General features: G+C 39.8%; 1 protein-coding gene across 3 annotated transcripts in view; it reads right to left on the bottom strand.

Annotated features, from left to right (window-relative positions):
• mettl22 (methyltransferase 22, Kin17 lysine) overlaps positions 1-11,594 on the bottom strand; it is a 41,473-nt gene extending 29,879 nt beyond the window's left edge. For 2 of the 3 annotated variants that reach the window (XM_052021906.1, XM_052021902.1), the window contains exons 1-3: positions 11,481-11,594; positions 7,457-7,604; positions 3,317-3,655 (exon numbers count right to left, since the gene is read on the bottom strand). In XM_052021906.1, coding sequence (XP_051877866.1) covers positions 3,317-3,655; positions 7,457-7,562 — 445 coding nt within the window. In that variant the 5' untranslated portion in view covers positions 7,563-7,604; positions 11,481-11,594. The remainder of the gene's footprint in view (positions 1-3,316; positions 3,656-7,456; positions 7,605-11,480) is intronic. The other variant, XM_052021905.1, reaches the window with a different exon arrangement.
• Between the last annotated feature and the right edge of the window lie 2,881 nt (positions 11,595-14,475).

A 14,475-nucleotide genomic window follows, 5' to 3' on the forward strand; every position in this document is an offset into this window, starting at 1 on the left:
AAGGTCTTGATCTGGATCAGAAAGTAAACAAGGGCTACAAGGGTTCGTGCACCATCCTGGCAAATGGACACCAGAACGTGGCGTTTAACTATTGGGTTGATATCCAGTGCAAGTTATTGTATTGCAATATTGTATTGACTACTAGCTTAGTATTAATGAGTCAGAGGATTGATTTTGAAGCCTTCTCTAGGTTCCCCCCACATTTGAAAATACTCAACCCAAGGTACTGGCTCTGAATATTGGGTTTTTCAAGGTGGGTGCTGGGCAGTCATCTTCATCCTTGGCCACATACCAGCATTTTTTCTTGCACCGTCTTCTATCCTCAGCTCCACTATTAAGGTTGATTAGCATTCATATCCATCCAGGAGCGGACAGTACTTCTCAACAAACACCACCCATCACCATCTCTATTTCCCCAAAATATAGTTTCTATCATTAATTTTGCCCACAAAATGTCGCTGTAGGCAGTTTCCTGTCTATCACACTTTAGCAGACCACTATAATTATTTGATGTAAATCACTGTATTCTGTTTAAAATAACAATACATAAGGAAAGTCTCCAGGAACACAAAATATCAGCAGGTACTTTAATGACCTTCATAAAGTTAGTGTTCTGACCTTCATATTGAATAATAGTTATTATTTAATTATACTGACTTCACCCTGAAATCTTGGCAAGAATTTTTTTTTGAAACCTGCTCTGTCAGGCCCTTGCTCATCACTGGTAGAACTGATAAGGACCATACAATAGCAAGGAATAGCAAGGACAGGCTTATTGTAACTTGTGTTAGTATCAGATATACAACAGATGTATTTTTCATCATTCAAACCATAGCAATTTTGGACAAAAGGGATGTCCAGTGTTCAAATGTGTCACAGAACATTTAAAGGGGAAATACCCACAGCTACATATATTAATATGACAAATTTTTGCAAGTGTTTTAATTTATCACTCTGCTCAAAGATTAATAGATATATTACACTGCATTTGGCCTGCAGTCATTATCTCTTCCCGATTTGGGCCATTGTCTTTTACCACCACTATAAACAGTGCATCCTTTGGTTTGACATAATAGCTTGGGAAATTCATAAGCAATGCTTTAAATTAGTTCAGTTTGATTAGAAATAGCACCGATAAGTTATGCTGCCTGCTTTGACAAGAACTTCTCGATTTCCTGAACATGCATCTCCAATTTAACTCAGCCCTTTAAATTAACCTTAGTAAATCCCATGTGAAGTGCACACAGCTAGCCAAGGCAATGTACAAAGAGCAAGGAATAACTGGACCATGTGTTCAGATGTACTTCAGTCTATACTTTAATTTTTAAACATCCATTAAAAATGTTGGTTGCTTATTTATAGTGGAAACTACCTATATAAATGCCACACTTCAGGCTTTTCTTGCTGTGCCACCTCAGCATGCCTACTGAAGAAGGATATAATTAACCTTAAGTTTACACTGGTAATTCTCAGTATTAATTGGTTATCAAAATTTACAATACAAAGTGTTGACAGGAAGTGCATATGCAAGCAAGCTTTGTACAGAGATAAATATTTAAGTATAAATATTTAAGTTTTTTTTGAGTCAAATATATATTTACTTATCGCATTAAACAATTAAAAAAGAAAGACGGTCTGACCTGAATATCCATTCCAAAATGAAAACATTATGCATTCAGGCCAATCTAAAGGTACTGAATATTCACAGCAAAACAATACCATTTGCCAAAACACAAGAACACAAGAAAATAAGTCTGGTCCACCATTTGATACAATCATGGCTGATCTATGTTGGCTTCAACTGCTCTTCTGTGCCATTTCTCTTTATCCGCATATTCCCGTACAGCACTTTATATTCCACTTGGGTAGTCTAGAACCCAATGGCATGAACATTGAATTTCCCAATTTCAAGTAAACTGCTTCCCCTGTCCCTTTTCACTCTCCTCCTGATCTACCCAGTTTCTCCTACACTCACCCCAGCCCCCATCAACCTGTGTCTTCCAATGGTTCCTCTCAACCCACTGTTCCATCTGCTCTCCCCATCCCCCTTATTTGATTCCATGTTCCACCTATGCCTCCTATCAGATTCCATCATCTGCAGCCTTTTGTTGCCTCCACCTATCACTTCCCAACCTCTATCACCTGGATTCACCTAGTGCTTGCTAGCTCTTACTCCACCCTTTTCCTTCACCTTTTTATACTGGCTATCTCCTCTCTATTTTTCAGTATAGATGAAGAGTCACAACCCGAAACATCGATTGTCCATTTCCCTCCAAAGATGCTGCCTGACCCACTGAGTTCTTCCAACATCTTGTTTGTTGTCCCTTAGGAACTCATTCTTCTGAACCTCCCTATTTTTAAACTCCAATCCCTTTGCAATGAAAGCCAAAATGCTATTTGCCTTCTTAACAACTTGTTGGACCTGCCTCCTAGCTTTTTGTGATTCATGCACTAGAACACCTGTACTTCATTCACATGCAGACTCTCTCCATTTAGATAATAATCTACCTGCCTTTTGATTTCTTTTACTTAAGTGCATGACCTCACACTTCCACACATCAAATTCCAATTGCAGCACATGACTTGATGTTTTGATTCCTATTAATTATCTTTAACCATAATGCATTATTATTTGTTATAGGTGGTATTTTTACATAATTTCTAGTGTTTTTACAGTTCTCTCATATCATTACATGATGCTATATTATGTCATTTTTGAAGAGATAAAATGGTTTTGTCTTTTTCACACTTTTTAATTGCAGTAATTGAGATTTCTAACTTCTAAAGGCCGATTTTAACACAATTTTAAGATATTATTAACTGTGGTTAGATTTATCATGTCTTTTTAAAAAGAAAATCCATGTTCCTGGAGAGTTTCCTCATTTATTGTAATTTCAAGCAGAATACAGTGATTTACATTAGATAATTATGATGGTTATCTAAAGTGTGATAGATAATTTGCAACCTTTAATATTATTGTCCCAGAAGAGGCTCAGATTTGTGGCTCAAATAATCTAAAATAACTGTAATATTATAAAAGCAATCCTGCAACTAATTTTAAATAACAAAGCCAAAGGGCAAAGAAATTAGTGAATTGTTTTTCCTGCAACAAATATTAATAAGGCTAGTTATTCCACAACAAATACTTCCCTCCAGCGTTTACTGGACAATTAAAAATATATTTTACCTAGATTCACAATTAATACAGGGTCCACCAGTCTTATTGAAATATAACACATCTAAAAATTCAAATACATAATTTATTCCATCATGTAATTTCCTCATGTCACACAAAATACCATTTATACTGACTTACCTATTCTGATCTCATTGCAAATAGTGCAATCCTCCTCATACTCCTCACTGAAAAATTCTTCCCCTTTACTTATTATTGTGGGATATACTTTCTCTCTCCATTGATCATTTTCATCAGAATGAAGAACACCATCAGATCTTCGAGTAACATCCAGATCACCATCATCATCGAGCAGGATGTCAGTGTATGTTTCCTCCATTCTCTTGTCAACTTTCTTTTCACTGACATCAGCACTGCTAATTAAATCATCATCTCTGGTTTTTTCATTGCTTAAGTGCTCCAAATCACCTTTGCTGTATGCATTAACAGTATGTAGGATTTTGAACTTTGACACAAAAACTGCAGAATTTAAAAAGAATTTAAAGTACTTTTAGTAATGTTAATGTTTGACATGTTACCATTTTAAAAAGCATTCTGCAATATTGCAAAGTACAATTTTGCAATATCAATATTTTGTTTGGATAAATATTAATGAATAGCAAACATTACTTAAAATATACATTAAGATTTATGAAATAGTTTAATAATATTGTTATATGAGATGGTAACAAAAATTGAGCATATATTGAATTAGACATGCTGGTATAATATCCAAAGGACATCCTACAAGTTATAAACATTTTTCTTACTAATCTGGAATAACATGCAATACCAGGTTTCTTCTTATAGAACATAGAACAGTACAGCACAGGAACACGCCCTTTGGCCCACAATATCTGTGCCGACTGTGCCAATCCAACCAATCCCATCTTCCTGCACAAGGTCCAATATCCCTCTATTCCATGTCTGTTCATGTCCCTGTCCATATACCTGTTAGACATTACTACCATACCTACTTCCACCACCTCCCCTGACAGCGCATTCCAGGCACCCGCCACCCTCTGTGTAAACTTTTCCCCCTCATCTCAAGGCTATTCCCTCTAGTGTTTGACAATTCCATCTTGGGGGAAAAAATACTCTATTTACCCTACCTATGCCTCTCATTATTTTATATACTTCTATCAGGTCCCTCAGTCTCCGACCCTCCAGAGAAAACAATCCAAGTTGGTCCAAACTCTCCTTAAAGTTAATGCTCCCTTATCTTGTTCTTCTGTCTTTGTCTTTATCTCCTCCTCCTTCGGCAGTCCCTTGGGTTCCAGGACGTTTCCACTCTGGTTTTGTGGGTTCTGAGGTGACGGATGACGCTAATGTCAGAACCACTGACTCTTTCACAGACAGTGCAGCAGAGTCCTGACATGGTGGGTGGGGGTGGATAGTTTTGAGGTGATGCACTCCTTCTGTCAGAGCATTGAGTATGAAAGTTGGGATGTTATGTCGCAGTCGTACAAAGCATTGGTGAGGCTGCTTTTGGAATATTGTGCTCAGTTTTGGTCATCCTGCTATAGGAAAGATGCCATTAAGCCGGAAAAAGTGCAGAGGAGATTTACGAGGATGTTACTGGGACTCAAGGAACTGAGTTATGGAGAAAGGTTTAGGAGGTTGGGACTTTATTCATTCAAGTGTAGAAGAATTAGGGATGATTTTATAGAGGTGTATAAAATCATGAGGGCCATAAACAGGGTGAATGCACAGTCTTTTTCCCAGGATTGGGGAATCAAGAACTAGAGGACATAGGTTTTAGGGCGAAAGGAGAGAGATTTAATAGGAACCTGAGGGGCAACTTTTTCACCCAGAGGGTGGTCGGTATATGGAACGAGCTGCCATAGTAAGTGGTTGAGGCAGGTTAACATTAATAACATTTAAAAGGCACTTGGACAGGTACATGGATAGGAAAGGTTAGAGGTATATGGGCTAACTGTGGGCAAATGGGACTAGCTTAGATGGGAATGTTGGTTGGCATGGACCAATTGGGCTGAAGGGCCTGTTTCTGTGCTGCGTGCCTCTGTGACTCTATTTCCAACGCTGTAATATCAGTCAGCCATACACAAACACAATAGGAGCAGGATTAGGCCACCTCACCCCTCAAGCCTGCCCTGCCATTCAATATGACAATGTCTGATCTGCTCCAGGCCTCAATTCCATTTCAGTTCCAATTCCACATAACCCTCAATTCCCTGAACTTTCAAATATTTATCTACCTCCTCTTTAAATGTCTCCAATGACTTAAGACTCCACAACCCTCCAGGGTAGAGAATATCAGAGATTCACCACCCTCTGCGAGAAAGAATTCCTTTGTACTTCAGCTTTAAATGACCATCCCCTTATCTTGTAACAACACCCCTTCATCTGAGGCTCTTCCACTAGGGGGAAAATTCAATATCTGCCCAGTCATGACTCCTTAGACTCTTAAGATCACTCCACACCCTTCGAAGCTCATCAGAATTCAGATCCAACTTCTTTAGCTGCTTGTGATAAGACAACCCCCTCATCCCAGGAATTAGCCGAATGATCCTCTTCTGGGCTGCCTCCAACGCACTTTATCCTTCCTTAAACAAGAGGACCAATAGTATGCACAGTACTCCAGGTGTCTATTCTCACCAACACCCTGTACAATTGTAACAAAACTTCCCCATTTCTAAATTTCAACCATATTGCAATAAAGGCCAATACCCATTTGACTTTCTAACTACTTGATGCACCTACCTACTTACTGTTTTCAATTCATACACAGAACACCTAGATCCCTCTGTACTGCATTCATCTGCAATCTCTCTCTGTTTAAATAATAGTCTGCTTTTTGATTTCTCTCAAAGTGCATGATCTCATACTTTCCCACATAAAACTACGTTTGTAAAGTTTTCACTCACTCACTCAACCTATCTATATCCTGTTGCAGAGTCCAAATATCCTCATCATAATATGCTCTGAGAATCAGATTTATTATTACTGACTTATATAATGTGAGATTTGTTGTTTTGCGGCAGCAGAACAGTGCAAAGACATGAAATTACTACAAATTACAAAAATAAATAAATAGTGTTTAAAAAACGAATAACAAGGTAGTGTTCATGGACAGTTCAGAAATCTGATGGCAGAGGGGAAGAAGCTGTTCTGAATTGTTAGGTGTGGGTCTTCAGGCTCTTGTCATTGGCAAACTTGAATAATGACTCAGTCTATTTGCTGTTGAATCTCTCACGTGCTTGCAAGTGAAAGCTTGACCATTCCTCCTTGGCCTTCCATGTTCTATCCACCTTCTACCCTATATAAATAATTGTTCATTCAAACCTCGATCTGCATCTTCTCTCTCTAAACCTTGCACACCCATTGTGCCTGTGTTGAATGACCTCCACTGGCTCCCTTTCAGATAATATCTGAATATGTTTTCAAGTCTTTTCATGATCTCACACCAACCGCAACTCCACCATCTCTTCCAACCCTACGATCCTCCTTGATCTCTGCATTTTCCAGATTCTGACCTCTGTTGCTTTCCAGCTAGATTTTCATTCTCCCTTCCACTGTTTTTCAAGTGTAAAACTGCCTCAAACAACATTCATCTGCAGTAAGATTTTGAAAAATAACTACTAATTTATTTACAGAATGACCATCCTCCACTGATCCCACTCCTCCTGAAACAGTGCTATTTAAATGACTAATATTTGAACTGCATTCTTTGACCACATTGGCTTATGTGAAGTCCAAGGGCCTCAAACACAACCTGCCTTGTATCTTGAATTCTTTTTGCAAGGGTCACAGTCACTCAAGTTCCAAGCCCAAGGTCTATTCCAGGCTACGGATCTCTGTGACATAATAGTTTGATGCTCACTGCTGCCTTAGGGAGGTTACCCAAACTCCACACTCAAGGAGTCTACACCTACTTTTCCTTCAGCTCATTGAGCAGACAGTTAGCACTGGCATTAGCCTGAATTGCAGGCTTCCCCAAAGTGCAGGCATTTACAGATTGCACTCATGTTTTTCACGCAATGTCCTGCTAAGAGCACCAGGCTTTGGCCCTGCATAAAGAACTTTTGACCTGTGGGCATTATTCTTCACCATCCTATCTTTTTCTGGCTCATGCCCAATTCTCATATTTTAGTTTGATGATACTGCTTGGGACTCCTTGATGAAGTGCCTTAGGACATTAGAGACACAATACACATATGTTGTTCTTGTTGTTTCATCTGCCTCAGTAAAATCCCACAAGTAAACAGTCAAATGTGAGTGTAATGAAAAATAAGATGTTACATTATTCTCAGACAGTACCTGGTTGTCCATCTCCATTTAGTCTCACCATCAAGTGGCTACTGTTTGGGGTGTATATATGGACATCAGAAAGCACTATGTCACTCCTGAATGTAATTGAATCCATGCATTCCTTGTGCCTGGTTCAGCATGACAGGATGTCAAATCACTATAAACATGGAAACATTGTATCAAACTAGTATCTGACAACTGACAAAACAAAACTTAATGAAAACATCCATTCTATTTTCAAAGGATTTAATTTTCAAGGTTAAAATTAAGTTGCAATTTAATTTTAAAGCCAATGAGCATTTTGAATAGATTTGGCAAGTTATGCACAGATATGTTTAAATATTCGATACAGGTCAAATCCATTCTTAGCTACTTGGTATACTAATCAAACAGTTGACTTCATCATATCTTGTACTTGTGATAAATAAAGCTTTAGTAATGAAGTCAAATATTGCAAAGTTGAATTGTTAAGTTGTTGGGAACACAAATTAAATACAACTTTTCAGTTTGACATTCTACGTCTTCCACTTAAAAAGCAAATGTGATTTCACTATTTAAAAAAGGAAAGAGAAGACAGGGAACTATCAACTCTAACCTAACATCAGAAGTGGGAAAATTTCTGGAATCTATAATGAAGAATAACAGCATCTTGAAAAGAATGGGAAGACTGAGCAGAGACAGCTTGAATTTCTGAAAAGAAACTCATTTTAGAATAATCTGCTGGGGATGATTAGTAGATTAAGTGTGGAGGAACCAAATTTGTATTTGAATTTTCAGAAGATTTTTAAGTCCCATGCAGGGGGTTGGTCAACAAAGTTAGAGCACAAGGTAATATACTGACATAATTATCGGACAGAAAACAAGGAGCGAGGACAAATGGATCTTTCTCAGCTTGTAAACTGTGACTAAATGGGTACCACGTGGATTAGAAGTTAGTCCCCAGCTATTCACTAACTACATCAATAAGTTGGCTGAAGGGACCAAATGTTATATTTCCAAATTTGCTAATGATACAAAATTACATGGGATTGTGAGGAGGATATAGAGAGGCTGAGTGAGTGGACAAGAACATAGCAAATGGCATAAAATGTGAAGTTACCCACTTCGGTGCTCAAAACCAAAAAGGAGGGCAATTTTAAAATGGTGATAGATTGAGCAATGCTAATATCCAAAAGGTTCTTATACACCAAGTCATTGAAAGCCAACAAGCAAATGAAGCATTTTGGGCTTTATTACAAGAGGATGAGATTATAAAATAAAGATATCATACTGCAATTATATGGGACCTTTGTGAAATTGTACGAGTATTGGGTACAGTTTTACTGAAAAACAAGTTTGCCCTAGAGAGAGTGCAGTGGATTTTTACCAGACTAATTCCAGGAGTGGTATATTTTCTCAATGAAGATTCAGTAGAATAGATGTATATTCTCTAGATTCCAGAAGAATGAGAGAACATCTCATTGAAATTTACTAAATTTTCACAGCACTTAACTGTCCGGCTGTAGAGATGATGTTTTCCCTGGCTGAGGAGCAAAATCAGGGGTGGGAATCAGCAACATTTCTACATGGAGCATGGTGTACATTTTTGATTGAAAAATTCAGGGATGCAGTTAGTTCCTATTTGGTACAAGTGAAAGTTTTGTTTCTATTTATCAATGCCAGTGTTTTTGTCATTTAGTCAACTGCTGCAATTACCCAATTTTCACATGTATCTTGTTTAATTCCCACTCTGTAAAATTAATGTCTGGAGTTACTGAATACTGACTATACACAGATGTTAATAGAAAATAGAACAATACAGGAACAGGCCCTTCAGCTCACCATGTCTGCGCTAACAACGATGCTATTCTAACTAATCCCTCTGTCTGCATATGGTCTCTATCCTTCTATTCCCTGCTTGCTCATGTGTCTGAATGTCACTTAAAATACTATTGTATTAGCTTCTACCACTTTCCCTGGCAGCATATTCCAGGTACCTACCACTCTCTGTATAAAAAACTTGCCTTGTACATCTCCTTTAAACTTTCCCCCTCTCAGCTTAAACCTATTCCCCCTGGTATTTGACATTTCCACCATGCCTCTCATAATTTTATATACTTCTATCAGGTCACCCATCAGCCTCTGACACATATAAAATTATGTTGGTTATAGATAGCTCCAACTGATGTTGCCTATATGGAGTTAGCCACATCAGCTGTAAATTAATCCCTGATGTGTGGCTGGTCAGATTCATCCACATGGTTCCAGATAAAACTTAAGCAGCAGCTTGATGGGGCAGCACAGATACAAATATTAGGATTCCTATCCTGTTGCTGGATTTTCACATATTAACAATATTTTCTAATTTTGTTCACAAGATGTGGGCGTTATTGACAGCATTACTGACAAACATTAATTGTGCTTTCTAATGAGTGACTATTTCAGCCACTTTTAAGGGCAGTTAAACAGATGGCTTTGTAGTAACAACCCTGAAGTTTAACCGCCTCAATTACAGACAATAGCTTTTTGTTCCAAGCCTCTACAATTATATAAATTTAAATTCTGCAAGTTACTCATTTAGGCCAGCAGTCTGGTCCAGGCCTCTAGATCTCCAGTCTATTGCAGTCCAGCCGAGGCCAGGCCAGGCCTCTGGTTCTCTAGCCCAGTCTGAATCCCCAAATTTCTAGTCCATTCCAACCCAAGTGTCCAAATCTCTGGAATTCCACTTCTGACTGAGTTTCCAGACCATTCAAATTTGGGTCTTAGGCTCTCTAGTCCAATCCAGTCTTGTCTCCAGATCTTCAATCCAGTTCAACTGGGTCTGAAGTTTCTGGCCAATTCTAGCCTAATTTAGGCTTCAAATCCTCAAAATCACCACTTCAGTCTAGAACTCCAAAATGCCTGTCGCTTTAATTCTCCATTCCATTCCCACTCTTACTTGTCCATCTTTGGCCTCCTACACTGTCCTTACAAAGTCCGACATAAGGTCCGGAACAGCACCTTAACCTTCCATCTAACCATGGTATTATAATCCTCGACTCAATACTGAATTCAGCATTTTCAGATAACCAGCTTTTCCTGTTTGTCCCAGCCAATTACAATGCAACTGACTTTAACCCAGTTTTCCTCTCTCCACAGATGCTCTGTTCTTCTGGGTATTTCCAGCCTTCTCATTTAATTCAGATTTCCACTAAATGCTGTGTTCTGCCTCTCACAGTTCCTGCCTGTTCTTTTGTTTTTTTTAATTCTGTCTCTAATGCCGACATTCAACTATTAAAACTAGACGGCACCAAAAGCGTCATACCACTGACAACAATGAACTCCCCCTTATCACAGTGCCTGTTCTCTTCGCAAATTAAAACACACTTGCTTTTTCAATTCTCCACTTCTGATGAAGGGTTACTAACTTGAAGCTTTTGCTTCTCTCCACACATATTGCTAGCTGACCTATTGAACGTTCCCAGCACTTTCTGTTTTTATTCCAGTCCATTCCAAATCTTTCATTCAAGTCCACGCTTCCAGATCTCTAGACCGGTTTGGAACGACATGCCTCGGCCCAGCCTGGGCCTCGGGATATCCAGTCCTATCCGCTCCGGATCTTCAGTCCAATTTGGGACAATAAATCTCCAGTCCAGTCCTGCTCACCGGATCACCAGTCCATTCGGGGACTCCACTATTTCAGTCCCTCTCCTGAGATCTCAATCCCGGTCCGGTCTGACCCTCTGGATCACCTGTTCTGTCCCGTCCAGTCTGGTCTGAGGTCCCGGATCACATTACACCCCGTCCCTATCCGGCCCCAACCCGTTCCTGCCCTGTGGTAGTTTGTACGGCTGTCGAGCTTGGGTTAGACTGTAAGTAACTGTGAACATTTTTGTGTTTCACTAGCATATCCACACTCCCCCCCCCCCCCCCAAATCCTGCCGTTCCCTCGGCGACCGGCCGAGACCCCGACCGTAGCGACAAGGCGCTCGGTGATTTCCCCCGGGGAAGGCGCCGCACCGAGTCCCGACACCTCACGGGTGCCGAGGCTGAACCGTTTGAGTTGTCGCCTCACCGCTCCTCATGGACGCCGCTGCCAATGGTCCTGCTCCTCTCCGTCCGTGTGTCCGCTGCTTCCCCCCTGCAACCGGCGCCGCGAACTAGAGTTCCCACTCTCAGTCGGAATCAGGTTTATTATCACTGACATATGTCGTGACGCTTGTTGTTTTGCAAGACATAAACATTAATATAAGTTACAAATATAAATAAATAGTGCAAAAGAGAAATAATGAGGTTGTGTTCATGGACCATTCAGAAATCTGATGGTGGAGGGGGAGAAGCTGTTTCTGAATCATTGAGTGTGGATCTTCAGGCTCCTGTAACTCCTCCCTTATGGTAGTGATTTGAAGGGGGCATGTCTCGGATGGTGAGGGTCCTTAGTGACGGATGCCATCTTCTTGAGGTACTGTCTCTTGAAGATACCCTAAATAGCCGGGAGGGTTGTGCCCGTGATGGAGCTGGCAGCCTCTTTTGATCCTGCCTTCTTCGTGATTGCATCAATGTGTTGGGCCCAAGATAGATCCTCTGAGATGCTATGCCCAGGAACTTGAAACTGCTCGCCCTTTCCACTGCTGACCCCTCAATGAATACTGGAGTGTGCTCGGCATTACTACACTGAAATAGAAGTGTAGATTACCATCATGTTATAGGTATCGGCGTTGAGGATGACTTGTTTCCAGTCTAGTTTTATGACATACCTGATAGGACCCATGTAGGATCTGTAGACTGGTACAGGTGGGGCAGGAGTACATTACGGACCAGGTGGGTAGTTGGGCAGGTGGTATGCTCCTTCCACTGTTTCTGCTGGGCTTCTGTCTGCTCCAAGTGAAGAGACTCAAGGTTCTCAATGCCTCCCTAATGGTATTTTTCCATACTGGATATCGTGGTTCAGGGACACCCACAAGTCAGTGGAGATGTTTCCATTTTCCATTTGGCTTTAAGAATATCCTTGAATTGTTTCCTCTGTTCACCTTGTAATCTCTTGCTGTGATGGAGTTGGGAACAGAGTGTGTGTTTCCAGAATTTGGTGTCTGACATGCAAAAGATGTAGTCTGCCCATCAGTGCCCACTGAATGTAATTAGGGCCTTAGTGCTGGGGATGTTGGTGTAGGAGAGGGCACTGACATTGGTTTGCTTATCCTGCCTGAGTAAATTGAGGAGACACTGGTGCATCTCCTAGGTGCTTTGAGGTATCTGCTGTGGTTGTCCATGATTCAGAAGTATACAGGATAGCAGGGGTCACTGCAGCCTGGTAGACCATGAGCTTGCTGGATTTGAGGTCTTGCTTGTAAACATTCTTTGCCTCAGAAATCCAAGGTTTATGCTTACGCACTGAAAGCAATGGCAAATTTCATTATTATTGTTTGTCTTTGCTGAGAAGTGGCTCCTCAGGATGATGGCGCTGCCTTGGTTTCCACCAGTCTGTGCTGTTTGTCCCCTTTAAATCTGACAAATTTCTATTAAATATGCTCTTCTTTCTTCTGTGCAGATCCCCTACTCTATCTTTGCACCTGAAGTTTCTTATTTCTGGAACCGTTCACTTGGGAAACTATCCTTGATCGACCAAGGTATAGGAGGTAAGTTCAGGCAAAATATTGTGGAACTATGTGAATGATTAACTGGACCACAGGTAGAGCATTATGTATAGTTCTGTATCCTCTCTTGTGATTGGAATATATTAGTTTGTTTTCTTTGGGGTAAGTTGAGGCTAAAGCAAGATTTAATTGAGCTGTGTACAACTTGGATGGAATGGATAGGAATGACCCATTTCCCATGGCAATGAGATCAAAAACCAATATGTATAAGTTTAGAGGAACTATTAGAAGTATAAGAAGATAGATCTGTGGGTAATGAGGGCCAGGAATGACAAACCCACCTCACAAATAAAAGACTCTTGTATGTGAAGTGGCAATCAAAAAACCCAGAGCTTGGAAATTTGAAATAAAAACAGAAAATCTTGAAAGACTGAAGAAACATTGGCTCTGTTTTTCTTTCCACATCTGAGTGTTTTCATCATTGGAGGTGCATTTCAGTGTCGCAACCTGCAAGCTGTGCATCAAGAGCTGGAGTGCAAGACTAAGCCAAATAGGTCAGTTGGCACACAATAGGGTGAATGGTCTTTCCCTATACCATAACCTTCTTGGACTTGTATTTCCTGATTTTTAAAGAAAGGCTCCCTTTTTTGTAAAGAAGAAAATGTGTATCCATCAGACATTTAAACCTTTATACAAAGACTTAGGGCTAAATCTTAGCTTTCAAAAAATGGCTGGGTTGGAGAAGGGTCAGATAAAATAAATGAATCAGGAATTGAACCCACCTTAGTCACACCCACACCTTTTCATAGATGTTGAGGTGATAGGTTAGGTAGTCAATGTAAACATGAGGTGTGGATTGGTTACTTAAATGTTAGAACAACATCACTTGTTGTATTTTTAGGTAGAATAGTTTATAATTCAATGCTATGCTTTGTCCTGAAATGTTATGACATGCTAAAATCCCTAGAAGTCCCACTATTTAGGACAACATTTATTATTCTATTCTCGAAAGAAAAAGGAGATTTACTGACATTGAATATAGCAATAATGCTAAAAAAAAGAACAGTTTCTCAGTTGCAGTCATTTCTTCCACATCATGCTGCAGGTTGATTATATTATATTTTTTTCACACTGGCAATCTGCTGAGAGTCAGAATCTTTCCAATTAATGCTGACCTTCTTAGGAGAATATACGTTTGTGAACCTCTCATGAGGATACTGATACTGATGGGTTTTGAAGCTCCTGAAGTTTGAATAATGTATTGACACATGAGTCAAAGCTCAAAAACACATGAAGAAAGATTTGAATCTCTCATCATCTGGCTCCTTGTGGAACCTTGTCTATCAGCATTCAGCACCTTCATGAAACGAGATGCTGAAAATCAGGATATATATCCAAATATACTACAGCATTGAGCTTTAATCAGGAAACAACATTCTTATTTACCTGCCAGAAGTTTTGAGAGAATTTGAAGAT

This window comes from Pristis pectinata, chromosome 8 (assembly GCF_009764475.1).
Source record: "Pristis pectinata isolate sPriPec2 chromosome 8, sPriPec2.1.pri, whole genome shotgun sequence".
Classification (NCBI taxonomy): Eukaryota; Metazoa; Chordata; class Chondrichthyes; order Rhinopristiformes; family Pristidae; genus Pristis; species Pristis pectinata.